The 19,762-nt window shown below is 41.8% G+C and overlaps 1 protein-coding gene across 3 annotated transcripts in view; it reads left to right on the forward strand.

Moving 5' to 3' along the window:
* ADAMTS18 (ADAM metallopeptidase with thrombospondin type 1 motif 18) overlaps positions 1-13,781 on the forward strand; it is a 78,401-nt gene extending 64,620 nt beyond the window's left edge. Inside the window, exons 19-23 of one of the 3 annotated variants that reach the window (XM_050978977.1) lie at positions 3,620-3,824; positions 6,276-6,467; positions 6,816-7,028; positions 7,984-8,183; positions 11,759-13,781. In XM_050978977.1, the coding sequence (XP_050834934.1) occupies positions 3,620-3,824; positions 6,276-6,467; positions 6,816-7,028; positions 7,984-8,183; positions 11,759-11,762 (814 nt within the window). In that variant the 3' untranslated portion in view covers positions 11,763-13,781. The remainder of the gene's footprint in view (positions 1-3,619; positions 3,825-6,275; positions 6,468-6,815; positions 7,029-7,983; positions 8,184-11,758) is intronic. The other 2 variants (XM_030227764.2, XM_050978978.1) reach the window with 2 other exon arrangements.
* Positions 13,782-19,762: the final 5,981 nt, after the last annotated feature.

Genomic DNA, 19,762 nt, shown 5'->3' on the forward strand with positions numbered 1-19,762 from the left:
ACCAGGAGATTTTCTAAAGGAATATGTTGAAAACATTAAGAGTGTTTCAGTCAGTGGGAAGTAAATACACTTGAAGGTGCATTGAAGCAGAAGAAATGGAAGAAGGGTCCAGACCTGGCGTCATCTGCTGGTTTTACTCTGGGGTGATAAAAGCAACAGTAAAAGCAGTTGGCTAAGCCTGCTCCCATAGTTTATAAAATATCCCATTTAATGATGTTTAATAGGAAGCATTCCTCATCCCCCCCAGTCTAGGAGAGCATGGTGGGTCAAAGCAAAAGGACGCATTTGTTCTGTAGTGACTTTGGTTTTACTTAAAAATCCATACTTTGCAATATGTTGAACATACTGAAAAATAGTTCAGTAATAGTTTGGAATTTCCTGCAAATTTAAAGAGTACAGTGGAGTACACCAAACCCAAATGCCAAATTACATACTATGACCACAAAAGGGTAGAGATAAGGTTTAAATAATGATACCTTGTGACAAGAGAGCCCCATGTTACTGCTTCAGCAGTTTCTTTACATTGCGTTTAGCCACATGATTTTCTCAATACCAATTTTAAGTAATCTTTGTAGCCAAACACAATGTTTTCATGTGCAACTTATCTTCTGCCAGGACTATTTTTATCCAATGAATGCAGAAATGTATTGGCTGTGATGTCTCCAGGAGTCTGTCTAAGTTCTTTCTTACCTTAGTTTTGATGTGGCATCATTATGCTATAAAGCTCCACCAAATCAGATTTACTTATACGGACCACACCCAAAATTTCTATTGCTGATAACCTGAGATCCTGATGTATTTTGAACATCCTCTGATACATATTTACTGTGAAAATGCTGAATATTCATTTTGACACACACTGCAATGTTTTCAATCTGAAATCACAGCTATTCTATGATTTACTACTTTAAAACAAAATTAATGAGTCAAACCATAAAACAAGTACAAAAAGAAACCATGTAAGAGCCCCAAGCACCTCTAGGGAAAAATAGTTCAACTCACTAATTAATTATTCTCAAAATCCTTAGGATATATTAATGCAAGGAGGATCTACATGTAGGACCATGACTTAAATTAACAGGTTGCCATTCAGCTGAGTGAAACTGAGCCAGAATATCTCTGCTGAGGATTCTGCCCAGAAACTCACAGCGTGTATTATTTCCCATAAACCCAAGACTGCCAACAGGAAAAAAAAAAAGTATAATTAATAAATACCATGGAGGCAACAAAAAAATGCTTAATAGCCAGCAAATAAAGCAAACCCAAATACACCAGGCAGAACAGGCAGGGGAAGGAGGTGACAGCCAAGATACAAGTGTGTCAGTTTGGGGACATAAAAGAGGCTCCAGACTTGTAAAGGTCAGTGAGGAATAATTGCTGCATAAGAACAAAGGCTGATTAGTCTGAGTGGGACCAAACCTAATGTCCCACACAGAAAGGCACCAGCACTGCACACTGCTCTTGTTGGATTTCAGAGCTGCCAAATCTGGTCATAATTATTTAGTTATTGGAAGTAATGAAAGATACTCTTGGATCACAGCCCAGATAATCTTGGAAAATGGAAGTTTACTAGAGAACATTAAAAGTAGGTTTACTGCCCTCTCCTCTGTGAAGAGGGGAACTTTCTGGACAGTTATGGTGAATAAACTCTTAAAATGAACACTGTTGGTCACTTCACCAATGGCCATTGTCAGAAACATCAAGGCAAACTAATTAGAAGTTGTAAAATGAATTAAAACTCTTTCCTCAGAAGTTTGTAGTTCAACAGCCCAAATATTTATAAATCAGACAAAATGGAAACCTCTGACATGTTCTGGAATTACATAATGACTGACTTTTCACATTAATATTTCTTTGTCCTTAAATTAGTGCCTTTTACATTTCTCACTCCTTTTGGCAGTTCCTGAAGATGCTAGATACTGAGATCTGGGATTTCTTCTATTCCCAAAGACATTTTTCAAAAATTGGCTTTTTATGAATTTTTACAATTAAAATTAGCTTTGTTTTCAGGCAGCTGTGAATAGACAGGCAAAGGGGACGCTGTGCATCTTTCACACAGGATGAAGAAAGCTTTCCTGTCACTAAAGCTTTATGTAAGCAGCTATTCCAGTGGTCACAGGACTGATGCTGTGAGAAACTGTGGAAGCAGGATCGGCCAAGTGGTCAGATGTGAGACAAGAACCTATTCCTTGACATAAATTACTAAAAATTTGTCAAACTGTTTAAAAACCTTCAGTTTAATTTAAGTGCTGGGTCTTTGAATAAGAGTTCTCAGTGAGTAATCATTTAGTCATTCATAATTTCTTCTGCTTTTTCACTTCTGTTCTCCTTTCTGGCTGTGATTATGGTCTTACGTTGGAAGCATTCAAGGACAAAGACAATTGGTTGCATGTTTGCAAAGTGTCCCCAATGCCTGGGGACCCACTCAGAGCTTCAAGAATAGAAACAGTGAGCAGCTCCTGGCATTTCCAAACTGGACTTAGCCCAAGCAATTGGCAATAACCCCTCAGCATTTCACTTGAGGGACACGGCGTGTAAACTGCAGTGTCCCCGTGCCTGAGCACACACTGCCCAACAGCTTGTGCTGGTTAGATTGCCTCTGTTTTATTTAGGTTCTGCATCAACTGTCTGCCAGATTTATTAGTCTGAGGATATGTAAATCATTGAGTTAGAGAATCACAGTGTGCTTTGGGTCAGAAGGGACCTTAAAGCTCACCCAGTCCTGCCCCCTGCCATGGCAGGAACACCTCCCACTGTCACAGGCTGCTCCCAGCCCCAGTGTCCAACCTGGCCTTGGGCACTTCCAGGGATCCAGGGGCAACCCCAGCTGCTCTGGGAACCCTGTGCCTCCCCCACCCTCACAGGGAACAATTCCTTTCCTTATATTTAATCTAAACCTGCCCTTGTTCAGCTTAAAGCCATTCCCCCTTTTCCTTGTGCATTCCCTTGTGAAAAGTGCCCCTCCAGCTCTCTTCCAGGATTCCCTCAGGTACTGGAGAGATGCACTTAGGTCACCCTGGAGCCTTTGTTTTTCCAGGCTGACCAGCCCCAACTCTCTCAGCCTTTCAGAGCCTTTTTATTTCCTCAGGACGTCAGGGACAGCACTGCTGCTTTTAGCAAGCAAGTTCTTTTTGATGAATACCAGTAGGGCCAGTAGGGTTTGACAGAAATGCCAACATTTGTCACCCTGTGTAAGCAGAGTGTATCTCAGCACAAACACAGTCAGTACATACTCGGCTAAATTCTATCTTATCTAATTCTAATTCTGTCTTCTAAATACTCCACCTGCCTCAATAGCAGCATCTCTTTCAGTCCCTGGGGAATTCAGGATTCCAGGTCAGATTCACAGGCAAGCTGGTTCTAGTGGATAAAAGCTATAAATAAACAATACTTGTTTTTCTAGTTGAGTGACTTGTACTTCATCCCTAGCAGAAGGTTCCATGCTTTGAAAATAGATCATGTAACTGCAGCTTTTTGATTGCTTGAACAGATACCAGTACACCAGGAGATAGGCTGAGCAGGATCCCTGGATAATTCACATTTGATTGGTGGCTGTTTTTATGGATTTTCTACAGCTAATTGCACTCCTGTGTTTCTAACACACGTTTCCTCCTTTAAGCTGGTCAGCAGGTGAATGGAGCTCATGCAGCAAGTCTTGTGGAGGGGGACAGCAAAGTCGTCTCATTCAGTGTGTCCAGAAAAGGGCTTTCCAAAGAGAGGAGGTGGTGGCCCATTCCCTGTGTCCTGTCAGCACCCCAGCACAGTTGCAAGTGTGCAGTGCTCAGGACTGCCCACCCGAATGGAGCCCTGGCCCATGGTCTCAGGTAATTTGGAGAAAAACTTACATTTTTGTCTGCTGGCATAATGAAAATACTGCAAAAATTCTCCCCCAAAAGAACAGAGCAAACATTGTGGAGATCAGTGCTTTGCAAGTGTTTTTTTTTCTTGAAGATAATATGTAAACCATATTTGTATAAACATGTAAACTAAATGTGCATTGTAGCCAACCTTCAGGAGACCTGGCTTGCCAAAAGCGGGCACGTGGTGTTCTTTTAGGTACATACAAACAGATGGAAAATTCTCTCTGGATTCATAATTTAAGGCTCTATGACCAACAACCCTCTATGAGATTATTTCCCAAGCAGTATTGACTTCTCTTAGAGGTGGCAGGCAGTCAAGGAAGGAAGAAATATTTGGGGTTGCATATTAATGCGCATGTGTGTATGGAGTGTGGATTGATAAATTTGTGATTTACACATTGACTACTCACTTCTGTGCTTTTGCCTTTGTTAGGGTAACTCTCCTGCAAGCAGTGCTGCTGCAGCTATTGCCATGAGGGCAAATTGCTTTGTGCATACCCTGCTTTACACACCTGACACTGAAACACTAAAAACACACAAAACTCAGCTCTGCTCCACATTTCACTGCTATTGATGCTGTTCATGTAAGGATAAATGAAATATCCTTCAAATAAATCACACATCTGGGTTTGAAGAGAGGGCTGACAGTACCCTTATAAAAGGATCTACATTCATTTTATTTTTACATCTTCATTTGGTGAGATTCGAGATAGATTTCAATTAGCTGAAAAATGTATTACTTATGTGTTTTGTTCTTGGTGCTGTCACTCTTTAGGTGTTCAAGAACCTTTTGACCTCAGCACCCCCAGCTGAGCACAAACTGTCTCCACAGGGAGTGCCCTGAATCGTTCTATAACAGAGGAGTAACTATTCAGTAGTCCAGCACAACTCTCAAAAAAGAACTTTTTCTTCCAGTGTGGCTGAAGAAAACCTGAGTGTAGCAGAAGATTATATAAACCAGATCTTCAAATACATTCACACTTACAAACTTTCTTTCTTCTAAGGCAAATAAATAAACAAATAAACAAACAAATAAATAAGACCATTACAAAAAAAATCCATTTTCCTTCTCTTTAAAAGGTGTAAAATTCAAGTTGCGATTTTCAAGTAAGTCCATAAAAATTAACTTCACCAGTCCTGCTGAATATAGTGAACAGGCCCATTGCACAAGTTAGTAAAGGCTTTAGGATTCAGCTGAAAACTGGTATATTGCAGACTTAAAGGTGGTAAAAGGAAAAAAATATAAAATCATAGAATCATAGAATGGTTTAGGTTGGAAGGGACCTTAAAGCTCATCCAGTCCTGCCCCCTGCTATGGGCAAGGACACTTTCCACTGTCCCAGGGCACTCCAAGCCCTGTCCAGCCTGGCCTGGGACACTGCCAGGGATCCAGGGGTAGCCACAGCTTCTCTGGGCACCCTGTGCCAGGGCCTGCCCACTCTCAGAGGAGGAATTTCTTCCCAACATCTAATCTAAACCCAGGCTCTCTGCACAAATCAGTGTCATTTTAAATGAAAAGATCATTTTGTTTGGGGAAGGATTAAACCAACAGATTTTCAGCATGCAGATATTTGTTACACCCCAAGCACAACAGTGCTTTTATGAAATCTTTTAAAGACATTTGAAATTTGATACACTGAGTTATTCTGCCTTGGAACATGCCCCATAATTATTAGTAGAAAGGACAGTTAGAAGAGGATGCAAGAAGGTAGGAAGCTGGCAGCATTATTTCAGGGCTCTTTGCTTCATTTCCTCACAAACGGCTCATTCAGGCATTTTGTTGAATGAAAGGCAGTGCAAATCACAGCATGTCTGTTCCACTGAACAGACCACGGCTCAGCAATGCATATTTATTCTGGTGATTCGTCCTAAACTGCAGTTGGTGACTAAAATACCTCCTTAACCATTGTCTGTATCAGATTCTGTCTCCTTTGGTGGAGGAGTTATGTATCAATTCCCTGGGCAATCTCCTCTGCCTCGGTCTCATCCCTCTAGGACAAGGTGAGGACAAAATGACAAATAGCTGAGAGCATCTTGCCATGGGAGATTCTGTGCTGGGAGCTTAGGACCAGCTTTCAACTATGCTGAGCAAGGAAAAAGCATTTTGCTCACAAAAGCATTTTGCTCATAAGTCCAACTTACCTCATCTATGGAAAAGAGATTATTTGTCTGTTCTGTATGGGGGCTGAGAGAGTTCACAGCTTACATTTAAGAAAGCACTTAGGACAATGTTTCAGAAGTGACACACAGATGTTACTGTAACTTATTTACCAATAGAATTTCAGGTTTACTTATATCACATCACAATGGCAGCTGTACAGCACATCAGCCATGCTTTCTGTGCTCTGCTGGAAAATGCAAATGATGCCAGTTTTCATTTCCTCCAGTTCAAAGAAGTGTTTCTTTCCATCACAGTGCTCCAAGACTTGTGGGAGAGGTATTAAGAAACGGGATGTCTACTGCAAGAGTCCTGGTTCTCCCAAGGTGAAAATCTTGCCTGACAGCATGTGCAGCACAGACCCTAAGCCTGAGTCCCAGCAGACCTGCGTGCTCGGACGCTGTCCCAAAAATGACCGGCTCCAGTGGGTGATTTCTTCCTGGAGTGAGGTAAAGTGGTGCAGTTTCATGGCTCACTGCCTGCCCTGGCTGCTCTTGGCAATGCTGGCTTGGGGACACACAAACCGTGGGGAGGAAAGACAGCTGAGCTGTGGTCTGAAAATCAGGTATTCTAGGCGAGGAGCAGTAAACCTCAGATGTAGATGGACGGAACCCAATGTCTTTGTTAGTGACTGTCTGGGGTTCATATTTCACTTTACACTTCACGGAGCGTGGGCTTTGTGGGATTAGCTCTGTGATGCTTTTATGATGCACAGTTTGGGGTGTCTGACACATGACAACTTCCTCTTTGTCTGCATGTGTTTGTGAGGCTGTAGAAGCTGTGCTTTGCCTCTGCAGTGCTCAGCCTCCTGCGGGCCCGGCCTGCGACAGCGAGAACTCAAATGCGGCGAGAAGAGCATCCACGGGAAATTGGTCACCTTCCCCCAGAGGAGATGCAGGAACATCAAGAAACCTAACACCAGCCTGGAGGAAGCTTGTAACAAGGGAGCCTGTCCATCACAGACCTTGTATAACATGGTGTCCGGCTGGTATTCCTCGCCCTGGCAGCAGGTAGGAATGGGAAATCAGAGGTGGCATGGCATGGCTCAGAGGAGTTACCTCCAGTGCTAACTGGCCCCAGGTGCCTCCTGTACAGGGCCATTCCCTAAGGAGGACCACACCAGTCAGCCACTGACATGGGATGCAGCTGGTCCACATCCATCACATACTTTGGGGCAGCTCAGTGCTCTGTCCTGAAACTGAAGAATGTCACTTGAAAATGTTACTCATGCTCAAGAGGCACTACATTCCACACCCATTTTCCAACACTTTCTTCTCAGTCTTCTTCAAAGTGCACTATGGTTGAACTACTGCATATCTCTATGCACAGTGTATTTGAGCATCTGCACAGATTGACTGGAATTCCCTAAGTACTATGATTAATTGTGGGATCAGTCTGTATTTGTTTCTACATTCTTGAAAACAAGCTTCTGTATTTCTGGAACTTATCTACTTTATGAGTCATATATCAACGAGACACGCACCCATTTAATAATATTTACATCAAACAATGTGTGCCTGACAATTGCAATCAGATGAAAACGATCACATTTATCTTAAAGACAACTTTTCATGAAACACATACAAGTAAAAGGCTTATTAATTTTAAAATACTTCATAGCTCTTCCTGCAAACCCATAGTAGTTTTCCCCAGATACTGCCATAATTATGGTTCTGATGGGAGTTTTATCTGTGTTCAGGCAGCAGAGTTGGGCCCAGAGGCTTAGAGATCAAAAGAAATCCATGCAAACAACAAGGAACAGGTTTCTAAAATGTCCATTTTCTGTCTCGATGCCTAAGTAAGGAACTAGATTTCCAGCTGGGTCCTTAAATAACCACGAGACACACACGTCTTTGAAAAGTTGGTCCTGATGGGGCTTGGTGAACAGCAGCACACCTGATCCTGACCTCTCTTGCTTTGAAAGTCTCATCCAAGGCCCTTGAGAGCTCTCCCTTTGGCTTTCAGGGCTCTCAGAATCTCTGCAATGAAGCCAAGGTTTTGTTTTCCCTCTGCTCAGTGCACGGTGACCTGCGGCGGGGGAGTGCAGACCCGGAGCGTGCAGTGCCTGCGCCAGGGCAGGCCAGCTGCTGGCTGCCTGCCCCAGCAGAAACCAGCTGTCCTGAGAGCCTGCAACACCAACTTCTGCCCAGTCCCTGTGAAAAGAGGTAAAACTCACCCCAAGATGCTGCAGCAGGCTGGTTGCTTAGAGTTCTATACCCAGCAAACATCACCTTTTCGCTACACCACTGATCTGGCCTGTTCCTTCATAGATGTTTTTTTTCCCAGATTTCCAGATTTGCAGTAACTCTCTGATATTAACAGCATCTCTTCTTCACCAAGTGAGCCCTCTCAAAGCTGACTTGGGAATGAAACTGGTACTGGAGATTTTAAAACCAGCCATATGTTAAAAGAAGTATGTGAAAAAGTCATGCTGTTTGGTTCTGAACTGCACCTTTATTACTCTCTTGTTGAAAAACACAAGCATTCTATGCTGGTACTGCTTTTGATGAATAATAACAGCTTTGGAACTAAACAATAAGATTTTGCCATATATTTTTAGTCTTCCAGACTCCACCCAGCTCCTGGGATTCCAAAATTACTTTACCTAGAATATCCTTCTTACTGCTTCTGACCAGTGCATGACATGCAGCCAGGGAACATGAAATTAGGGTCTCTCTCCACTTTCATGTCTCCTCTGTCTCTCCACCTCTTCAGTGTGAGAAGGGAGGGGGGAGCAAGAGATTTTGTGCCACTTGGAATGAGGGACGGGGAATTCTCTCAGCACCACCACAGACAAAAAGTGGTGCATTACTGTGTTCCAGAGATTTGCTTACAGGATGGTTACTGTTTGTGACTCTTTCCTAACTGCATGAAAAATGCTCCTGGAGGTCCATCTTTGTCCCACATAATCTAGTTATCTAGGTATGCTAAAGCCCTTTAAACTGTGACTTTTAAAATACTGCACATTAATTGACTAGTTACCTTTTTAAAACTGGGAGCTGAAAGCAACCTCTATAAAATCTAGGCTGGATTGCGTGAGGAAGGTGGTAATGGAGCTGGGAGCAGAGTTCAAGCTCTGGCCCTGCATCTTGTAAACTGACATTAGCCAACCACCCCCACATCTGCCCAATTCCTGGCATTCCCTGTGCACAAAACCCCTGTGAAAGCCAGTGAAATCCTAACAGACCTTTCTGCTGCATCAGCCTGAGACATGCAGGCTATCAGACTCATCTATCAGGGGACCTGAATCCAAACAAGGATATGGAGATGAAATGGTCCTAAAAGGGATAAGTAAATAGCTCTGCTGTTTTTATCAGTAAATGTTCCTAACACTTCAAATTAACATTCCTAAAAGGTTCTGCTGTACTTCAGAGTTTCTGTATAACTTCCTTTTCTGTTAGGATATAGCAAGGACTTTTCTTTCACCTCTGTTTTCCCCTGCTATATTTCATGTCTGAAGTACTGTCTGTTATTAATTTTGGCCTTGGCCTGCTTCTCTCTCTCCTCACATCTGCAGGAGCCCTTTCCCCTTTATTATACCTGGGTCGTCAGGCTCTAGAGATCAATTATCTCCTTGCTGCTCTCTAACTTTCTGTCTAAAGCAGCAAAAAGAGAGGAACCAGCTGGGCTGGAATCACATTGAAGCACATCAGTCTCTATTATCAGCCATGCAGCTCCAGCTCAGTGATCACAGGCAAGAAATTAATGTTTCAGGGAGAGTTTGCACACTTTCCTAGAAAAACCGGGTCATTTCCATCCCTCTCTAGATGCAGTTACGGTCACCCTAACTCATAGTAAATCCAGCTGCTTCAAATGAAAGAAAATCTAAACAACTTATAAATACTTGGGTAAATAGAAATAAGGACCTGACTGCCTGATCCCCATCCACTGAATTTTGTGGGACTCTTTGTGTTCCTTCCAATAGTCCTTGGATTAGGTCCCAATTTCAGCCATACCTCTGTAATATTAGCATTGCTTTCTGATCTTCAAAGGGGACATAAAGATTTATTAATGTGGCTTCCTTAGTGCTTAGACTTTTTTTTTTTTTTGAAACAGTAATTTCTAATTTTTTTAATTCACCCTTTCATGGCAGGAGACTCCTTCCTGTCTTCATCAGAACAGCTTTCTTTCCTTGGTGTGGGGAGTGCTTTTCATCTCTTGTCTGCTTTGGGCCCTCCCAAATCCTGTGGCAGCAGGTGAAGGAATGGGAAGTCTGGTGCTGAACTCTCAGCTGGATCGCTCCTGACACTCCATGCAGAACAGAAAGGCAGTGCAGTGGAGTGAGAAGGCTGCAGTTCAGTCCTGAGCTCCCCAGTTCCTGTTCAAGAACAGTATTTTCTTTCTCTACCATTAGAGTTTAAAGACAAGCTAATGTTTTTAAAACCTGAGGGAAAATGGCATTTAAAAAGAATTATTATTATTAAATTATTTTCTTTTTCACTCAAATATATTCTAGGGTGATAAAGGCATAAAAAAAAATCACCTTTGCCATCATATAAAAGGGAACAAAAAAAGAGCAGTGGTGATTAAACCAAAGTGGCTACAGAGAGATGGAGATGCCTCCTGGCCCATGGAACATGCAGAAGTTGTCTGTGCTCTGTGAGGGAGCATTTATCTGCTGTGACTCAGTAACTGATCTAAGAATGCAGACAGTGGTGGCTAGATTTTTGTTCAGTCTCCTTGTAAATTCCTTTTATTGACCATGTAAACAGTAGTTCTGAGAGCTGAACAAAATCTTTACCCATGCTCGCAGGAGATTTCAGTTTAGCTATAAATTTTGCTAAACCCCATTGAATCTTACTGCTCTCTCAGACATGGTGAATTTGTTTATAAATCACCCATATGAATCATCACTCTCTTCTTTTAAAGAAACATCCACTGCAAAATGAGAGTGGAGCAGCTACGAGGTGTTTTTAAAGCCATGGAGCTGGGTGTATAGATGATATCTGGACATAAATAGAAGAGTAACAGGATTTTAATTGAAAAATATAATTTGGCTGTATTTGTAATTAAAAGCTGGGCTTTTGAGAACTAACCATGGTTAACAAGTCTCTTCTCCCATTGCAGTTAACTAAGATTTTGCCAACATGGCATAGTCAAGATCCTAAAAGCTAACTCATGACACCTAACTGAAGTGTCTAAGAGAAGAGACTTCTGAGGTTCACTGCAGAGTAAAAGGGAGAGAAAGGAGTGTCTCCAGAAAGTGCTGGAATGCAAGCACAGAGCAGAGCACTTTGTGCAGGGCCCAGGCATTCTAAGTCCCCTGAGCTCTGTGTGCAGGTGAACTCCACGTGATGATGATGATGATGGCAACCAGCAACTGGTATCAAATATGGAGTAGGCTCATTTGGATGTGTACCTGGGTTTGGAGCAACTGTAATCAGAGACGTAAACACAGATGGCTTTTTTTATCCTCTAATGTGGAACTTCCTTCTGTCTTCCTGAGCTATGAAGTGTGATCCAAATTTTTTAATTCCTTCAGCTTTTGACCCCCCTATAATATTAGTTCTATCTCGATCAAGTTAACAAATCTCTTGGCAAAAATTTAATAGCTCTTAAAATAAAGCAAGAAACTAGTATTTTTGAGATGAAAGCTCATTCATGTTTCCTCTCCTTTGAATTGAGTCCCCCATCATGTTTTTAATATTACCAAAGGCTTACAAGGGTGCGGGACTATTGCCCGACTTGCAGACTTGCTAAAACACAGTCTCACCACACTGCTTGGGTTTCTCTCCTTCAGATGATCCTTCTTGTGTGGATTTCTTCACTTGGTGTCATCTGGTGCCCCAGCATGGTGTCTGTAACCACAAATTTTATGGCAAGCAATGTTGTAAATCATGTACGAAGAAGAACTGATAGCAGCGTGTTATCTGAACCCTTCAGTGACAGGATTCTCTTCTTCAATTTATGTTGGAATTATCTCTGTTTTGAGGCAAGACATGGTGCCACATAAACCACTGATGGGAGAGACATTTTTTCTAAGGGAATGTCTGAGGTACAGTAATTGTTGGATTTATGTTGAAAAAGGAATGTTTCTTTCTTATTTTTTCCTAATTTGCTGACCTCACTAAAGCACAGGGTACTATGGATCACTTGAACACTAAGACTCAAGGGGAAGTTCTTCTTTCTTTAAAAGTGTCATTTTGCACTGTCACATGTTACAAGGAAGAAATTAAAGCAAGGGAGCCTTTTCTGGCTGATTTACCAGAGTGCAAAGCAGGAGAGCTTGGCAGCTGGAGGAGGAAGCAGCGTGGCAGCAGGACAGAGCACACCATCAGAAGCGTGTCCTCTGCTATTTTTGTGACTGTTGTCCCAGGGTGAGGAAGCTGTTTGCTGCCCTGGAGGGACATCCATGGCTGAGGGCTGGAGAAGGCAGTGTCACACGTGTGGCCACCAGAAGTAAATAGTGCACTACAAAGATATTATGGTGCTTCTCTACCAGACTTGCTGCTGGAAAAGCAAGTTGTGCATCATGCTAATGTTTTTATAATTTTTGAAGAATTCATTTTCTGCTTTGTGTAGAAACTCAGAGGTGGTTAACTAGTAACTTGAAATGTATTCCTAGAAATATGCAGCAGTAGAATATTTGGACTTTTAATATTGCTGTGTTACAAGTAAAATAAAATTGCATATTTCAACTAACTCAAGGAACTCAGATTGATTGAGCTCAATGGTTATGTTTTCAACTTTCTAAGCTCATTAGATATGTAATTTTAAAATTTAAACTTGATATTTTTGAGTAGTTTTGTTTCAGAAGCTAGATTGTTTGAATGCCAAGATACTGAAGAATGTCTTCCTTCTAATCTCAAATCTCTCTGCAAATTTTGATTCATCCATTACCCAAAGCAAATAACAAGAATATTACAGTCCATTAATTCATGCTGAATTTCTCTAAACAGTTATTTATTCACATGTTACACATATAAAAAAAGAAAAAAAGCATGAAAAGATAAGTGGATTATTTACTCTTACCAAATAAAAGTCAACTCTATTTTTATACGCCCTCCTACTACTTGTATTTAGTTCAGAATCTACCAGCAAACTAAAGAGTAGTAAAAATGCTGATATTTGTGGCCGTTCAGTATCGAGATGTTTGATGGCACCATGTATCAAGTGGTGCCATTCAGAAGGTTTCTGCATTGAAAAACCCCAACCTGTCTGCCAAACCCATTCCGAGACAGAGCTGGGTCCTACTGTAATTTTCTGGGGAGTGCCTATGAGGGACATATTTATCTAATTCCACCCAATCCCACAACTTTTTTTTGATGAATGTAGTTCAGTTTGAGTGCTTTTTTAAAGTATGGTTTTAGTGTAGGATTAGCCAGCTCAGCACTAATGCCAGACAGTGGTCACTTAAAATTAGCAGTTCCTTCTGAAACAATTTAAATTAAAAACATGTATTCTCTGTTACTTTAGGAAATGATTGGAAACATATCTCAACCTACACTGCTCTGTCTTGATATTGGACATTGTGTAATTATGACCTTTTTTTCTAGGAAAACTAAAAGGTTGTTTTTGTTTTGTTTTTATAATTGTGTCCTTTTTATTATTTGATGTAAAAGAATTAATTTATTAATGCATAGCTTTTCCTCTATGTTTCTTTGCTCACTTCCCTAAGTGAGAACTGAGGAAAGAAAAATGGTAGTGTCACAAAGTATGAATTATGGTGTAAAAAAAGCAAAAACTATAAGTGTAATATTTAATTATTTTATAAGCTTTGTAATAAAATACTCTAACTGTTTCATTATATTTGGAATTGTAAAATTCATGAATAAAATATGGAGGTTATAAGTAAATATCAAGTGTTATAAGTTCTTTGTGCATTCCCTTGCATCTTTGTTGGTTGTCCCATAAGGAGAAGGTTATCCTTTTGGGTTATCCTTTTCCTTATTGGGAAATTCAGTCCAAAAAGGCAAAACTTCGTGGTTTTATTTGTATGACAACGCAAAAGCTAAAATACACAACAATACATATGCAAGACAAACCTGAGCTGTCGTTCCTCTCAGCAAAGACAGTGGGAACTTGTGTATCCCAGAACCAGCAGGATTCTTTCCTATCTTTATCTGCAAGGTGCTATTCGAGATAAGGGGCCTCACTCAACACAGCTGGAGGTTTTACAGCCTCTCCCATCTGCCTGGAGGTACTTGATTTTTCTAAAACTAGCTAAGAACTTTCCAAGCCAATCCCTTGGAGGGAGGATATCATTTCACTGATCCTTTCAGATATATTCTCCAACATATATTGGTGCTTTTCCCTTCATTCACAATCACTCAGTGCTCTCACAAGAGCCAGATATCCAGAGGGCTGTTGATAGAAATACTGAGATGCCTCTGACACACAGTACAATCCAGTAAGCAATAATAGATCAGTCTGCTCCTGAAGGACTCCCAGCAAGAGCTCTTTGGAATGGCATTTGGACTAGTGATTTAGGTAATTAATATGCCCACACAGGAATTCAGACTATAAACTGCTTAGTGTTTGGGGCTAGAATTTTGGAATTCAAATGAACCGATGGTTGTCAGTGAATTACAGTGTTGGAGGAGGATGTTGAAAGAGGAAATATTGCATAAAGATGTGCTATTGTGTGCTTGGATCCCCCCCAAGTCCACAACTGTTTTATTGCTGAGCCCTTACAACGGTATTTGGTACACAAATCTTGGCAGTTTTCTGGAAGTGTATTGCTGCAAGGCTCACTTTATAAAGCAGAATGGGGTCTTTTCACAAGGAATAGCTCAACTTCCTGTGGTCAGATTTCACCACTCAGGTAAAGGATGCATCTGCCCAAAACTCAAACAGGTATTTAATGAATAGCTTGATTGTGTAAATCAAACTCAACTCTCTCAGATGCCCAGAAGACATGAAATGCTGGAGACAGATGAATGTTTCACTGCATGTGGTTTTATGGTAACATGATCCGTATCCCATATTTCCTTTATTTTTCAGCAAATCCTATTCAAAAGCATCAAGAAAATAAATTACATTATTATTTCTATTGTAATTGAAGTGCAGCCTTACAGAGTTACATGGGATGCCATTGTGTTCAGGGCTGTGTGCACAGGTCAGGAGGGGCTCAGAGTCCTGAGCGTGCCACAAGAAACTAAGGAAAAGATCACGTTACTAGGGAGCTCGTGGTGATTAGGAGAAAAAGTGCTGCTGGTAGCTCACTCTCTGTATGGACAGTGCAGGACATCTCCAAGGCAGCTTTGTGCAGGTGAGATCTGAAGGAACAGTACTGAGGAACTTTATCCTGACACCGCTTTGAAAGCCAAAATGAGGCGTGTTCAGTGCTGAGTCCTAACCAAGATTGGGACTTTCCCATGAGGAGGGAAATCCATGTGGATCACTCACCTGCCAGTTACTGGGGACTGAGAAGTGAGGATCTGGCACAGCAGTAAACCTCCTTCTTGTCAAAAAAGTCCTGAAATAAGGAGATGCAGCTTCCAGGAGATGCTTTAAATTCCTCCCCAGGCACTACTGTATGAACATCAGCCCAATCAAGCTGACCTCCCTGCCTGCTTCCTGCTCACTGGGCACCACCACTGTGGGTATGCTTCATCCCCTGCTCTTCAGGAAAAATCCAGGTCTAGGCTGGGCTGGAATGTGTCCTTTGATGTAGATCACACTCTGGAGTCCTTCCCCTTCCCACGAGCACAGTCTGTGGCAGAGGGACACTGGTCCTCAGCCCTGCAAAGGTTATTGACAGCATCTGCCTCACATGCCATGGGGAAGCCACAGCCCCTGCCTGGAGCACAGGGAATCAGGAACACACTCTGGCCTTCCAGCAGCCAGCATACACCAGGCACGGCTAAGGGAAGGAGAGCAAACATCTCCCAGCTGGGCTGAGCTAGGGACAAAACCAGAATTCCTCAATTCACAATATGTAGTAACATCAAATGCAGTATTCCTTATGTTCCCTGAAGAAAAACATCTATTATGGAGCCTATGCTTCAAACAACTCAATATTTTATGTACCTTCTGTTCAATAATAAGAACTACTCAGTCATGAACAGAACATGTGTTATAATTTCTGGATTCTGCCAATGGAGGCAGAAACCTTCAGCTAACTTCCAGGCTTACTTTGTTAGCATTAAATCAAGCTATACATGTCAGCCTCAACACTGCTGTGTGCTTACTGCAAACAATGACAGATCTTCAGTATCCCTTGGGCTGCCAAACATTAATTAATTGTGTTCTGTTGTGATAATGTTCACTAGTCCTTTCATAATAACACAGCAAAGCTGACAAAAAAGCCCATTAAAAAGGACTATAAATGGATTTTTATGGGAAATATTTACTTCTGAAGCTGTTACCTGGGGATACCAAAGAGACTTTGGAGGAAAGCACACACAAGAATTTTGGTTTTTGGGACCTTCTCAAATCACCACATTTGAATTTTGTCTGTCTGATATGACAAACTGAAGGGATTGGACTACCAACACTCTGCTTCCATGGAAATAATGGTCCTCTACTGAGGACCATCTATGTCACTCTACTGTCTCTGTTTAGATTAGTTGAAAAGAGTCAGGATATCTATTAAAGGAATTTTCCCTTTCAAAGACCTTAACTGTACAGCTCTCTCCATTGATATTTTAAGAGGACCAGAACATTTCACTCTTAGAGAGATATTGCCTGTCAGCAGAAACCTCATCAGCTCAGGTTTTGTAAAAATAAACTGCAGAGGCCAAGTTGCCCAGAACTTCCATGAGTCTGGGCTTTGCTGGTGTATGAGGAAAAATCAACCAACACAGACAGTAAGAAGCTGTAAACACAGCTCTCTCCCATTAAATATAGGATATACTTCACCAAACTGTATTATTTCCCACAACTTTACTTGGAAGGGTTTGGTGTCCACTTCCAAACTACTAGTTGCAACCCCAAAATTGTGTATAAACAAACTGAAACATCTCATTTGAAAAGCATCCAGCTATTGATGGAGGCTGTCAGGGGGTGTAAGTGACCATGTCACACAAGCCTGAGCTGGCCTCATGTCCTGTGGCCACTTAACATCTAATGCTGACTTTTTATTTTGTTGCTTCTCAGTTGCAATGAGGCTTTTAATGAAAATCCCAAACTTGGTATAAAGTTATTGTTGAGGTAAAATCAAGTGTCAGGATTAGCCTGCAAATCTCCAGCTCCAGCAGAGCTGTGTGACATTTGGCAGATGGATTGGGGTGCAGAGCAGTGCAGCTCCCACAGGCTGGTACGAGCACTGAGCTCTCTAAGACATGCTGTACATCTGTCCCACTCATCAGCTATTCCATTTGCTTCTTAGCACAACTGACTCTGCCCTAGAACTTGCACATTGTTGAGAATCCTGCCCAGCTTCACCAGCCTGGCTACTAAAGAGTAAGGCAGAGTAAGGTAATAGAAAGGTAGTGGTATAAACAATAAGGCAGAGCTAAAGCACCTGTGCCTTCATGCCTCAGTGCAGGTTGAGTGAGAGCACCAGGGAAAAACCTCCATCAGAGGATACAGAAGTTCACAGAACTGCTATCCCTGCCCTTGGTCAGTGGGCAGCCATTCCCCCATGTCCTGTCACTCCAGGCCCTTGCCCAAAGTCTCCTTCCAGTTCTCTTGGAGCCCTTCAGGTACTGGGAAGCCTCAAAAGGGTCATCCCACAGAGATTCTGGGTATTGGTGCACATATTTTAACCTCTTCTAGAATCTCCTGTGAATTTGAATCTTTGACCTGCTGCATTGATTCTCCTGTGGGCTGGCAGATGGTGTTTTTGCAAGTTCTTCACTTGTGCTGAGGAAGGGAAAGGAGAACTGGAACAGAAGAGTGGATCCTATTTGGATTTATTCTTTTTATTCTACACCTGTGACATAGCAGCCTGCCGTGGTCAGAGACTCGATTTACTAAAGCCAGTGATTACCTTCAGCATTTAACCATCTCTCTCTAGATCACTTTATCCACCATCTCCTTTGGTTAAATGTTTCATTTTATTTCGGGCAGGAACAACTCACACCTCATGTCTGTGTAAGGGCAAGTCCTGTGAGTCCTGGTGTTAATGTGTCATCATCCTGCTGGCAGCCCTGATCTGCTGAGAGATCAAGACTTAGAGGGAGACTAAAACTCGGCTTTTAGTTCAGATTCGTCTAATCAGGCCAGTTTTAGAAACTGCTATTCAAATTAATCCACATACATATATATACAAGATATAATACAAGATATATTACAGACTGTTTATCTAGATCTTGTTTTACGTAAGGAATAAAATTAAGGTGGGAGAAAACACCCAAACTGTTCTTTATGTGCTCTGTCTTCTTATCAGGAAACAGCCAGACTGAAGTAGTTCCCCAGCTTCCTAGATTGCACAATCCCACTTTGCCCAACCAGAGAGTGCTGCAAGAACTGGGTTGTTCTTGGTGCTGGCTTTTGTAGACGCTCTTCCCTGAACTTCTCATTAACCTTCTGAACCTCATGCCTGCTGGATGGATCCCAGCCAGCATCCTCCACTACCAAAGGACTCTTTGAAAGGAGAGTTTACACCTCAGGTTCCAAACTGATTTACTGTGGCACACTAACAACATAGAAGAGGAAGGCAAACAGTGGATTTGCCTTTTTAAAACCAGCAGTTGATTAAAAAATGAAGTACCAATAATGTGAGAATCATACTGTCCTGAAACCTTCAGACATTTTGGCACATAGCTCTGTCTCTCTCGGACAATTGCATTCCCTTTTTCACTGCTTCCCTCCTCCTGTTCCAGAGCTCCCCCCTGAAGCCACTGGGGGGTGGGAGCAGAGTGGGTTGTGAAGTGTCCTGGGATAATCCCCTTTGACAGGGAATTGTGCTGATTAGAAGTTATGGCTTCGGAACAGCAAATCTCCCACTGCTGTCTACGTAAAAGTTGCTGCTTTCTATTTAAACCTTAACCATCAGATCTAATCAAGAGCAAATAAGGACCTTTTTATGAATTCCATGAGAAAAATTCCCCTCAGGTGTAGGTTGCACGGTTTGATCAGCTCCAGTACCATGTTTTAGCATTTCATATTAATCCGTCCGACTCTGAGCCAAGAATTTAACTTTCAAACTTGCCTGATGGCCTGGCAAAAACATTTTGGAAATTTGTTATTATTTCTTCTAAATTTGAAATATGCAAATTAAGATTTATGGCAAATGAGGGCTTAAAACTATGCATTTATCTTCACGTGGAAAAGGTATCGTGTAGCTGCAAGGTGCCAAAAAATACCAGAGCTGAGCAGAGAACAAGCAAGTTACAAATCCCAGAAGGCACTGGAGAGTTGTACATCAGCATTTGGTGTCCTGATGACAGGAAACAAACTATTTCACAGTCTGAGATTTTCTGGAAGATATGGAGTTGACCCAGCCCTCAGACTAAGTATCTCATGTCACCATTTCCAACTGAAAACTGTTAAAGTGTCAGGTAAATCTGGGTTTTTCAACAAGGCTGAACTAAAAGAAGAATTATTGTTTCATGGAATGTAAGTATCCTGTTGAAAACACAGTGATGGGAAAAAACTGATTAAGTACAGATAACATTTTTATTCCTTTCTTTTCTCCCATCCTCTCCCTCATTTCTCCATGCATAAGCAATTAAGATCATTCCCATGTGCCAATTCAGCTTTGGTGCAATCCCAGTAAGGCAAAGAGACAAAGACACTGCCAATTCCCTGTCTCCTCTTCCTGGGGTAGTCCAGAGGAGGACAAACGATGCAAGTCAGATCCAGAGGTGCTATGGAGAGATGCATTCATTGTTGTGTGGTCTAATTCCCTGCTCTA

Source organism: Serinus canaria, chromosome 11 (assembly GCF_022539315.1).
Source record: "Serinus canaria isolate serCan28SL12 chromosome 11, serCan2020, whole genome shotgun sequence".
NCBI classification, from domain to species: domain Eukaryota; kingdom Metazoa; phylum Chordata; class Aves; order Passeriformes; family Fringillidae; genus Serinus; species Serinus canaria.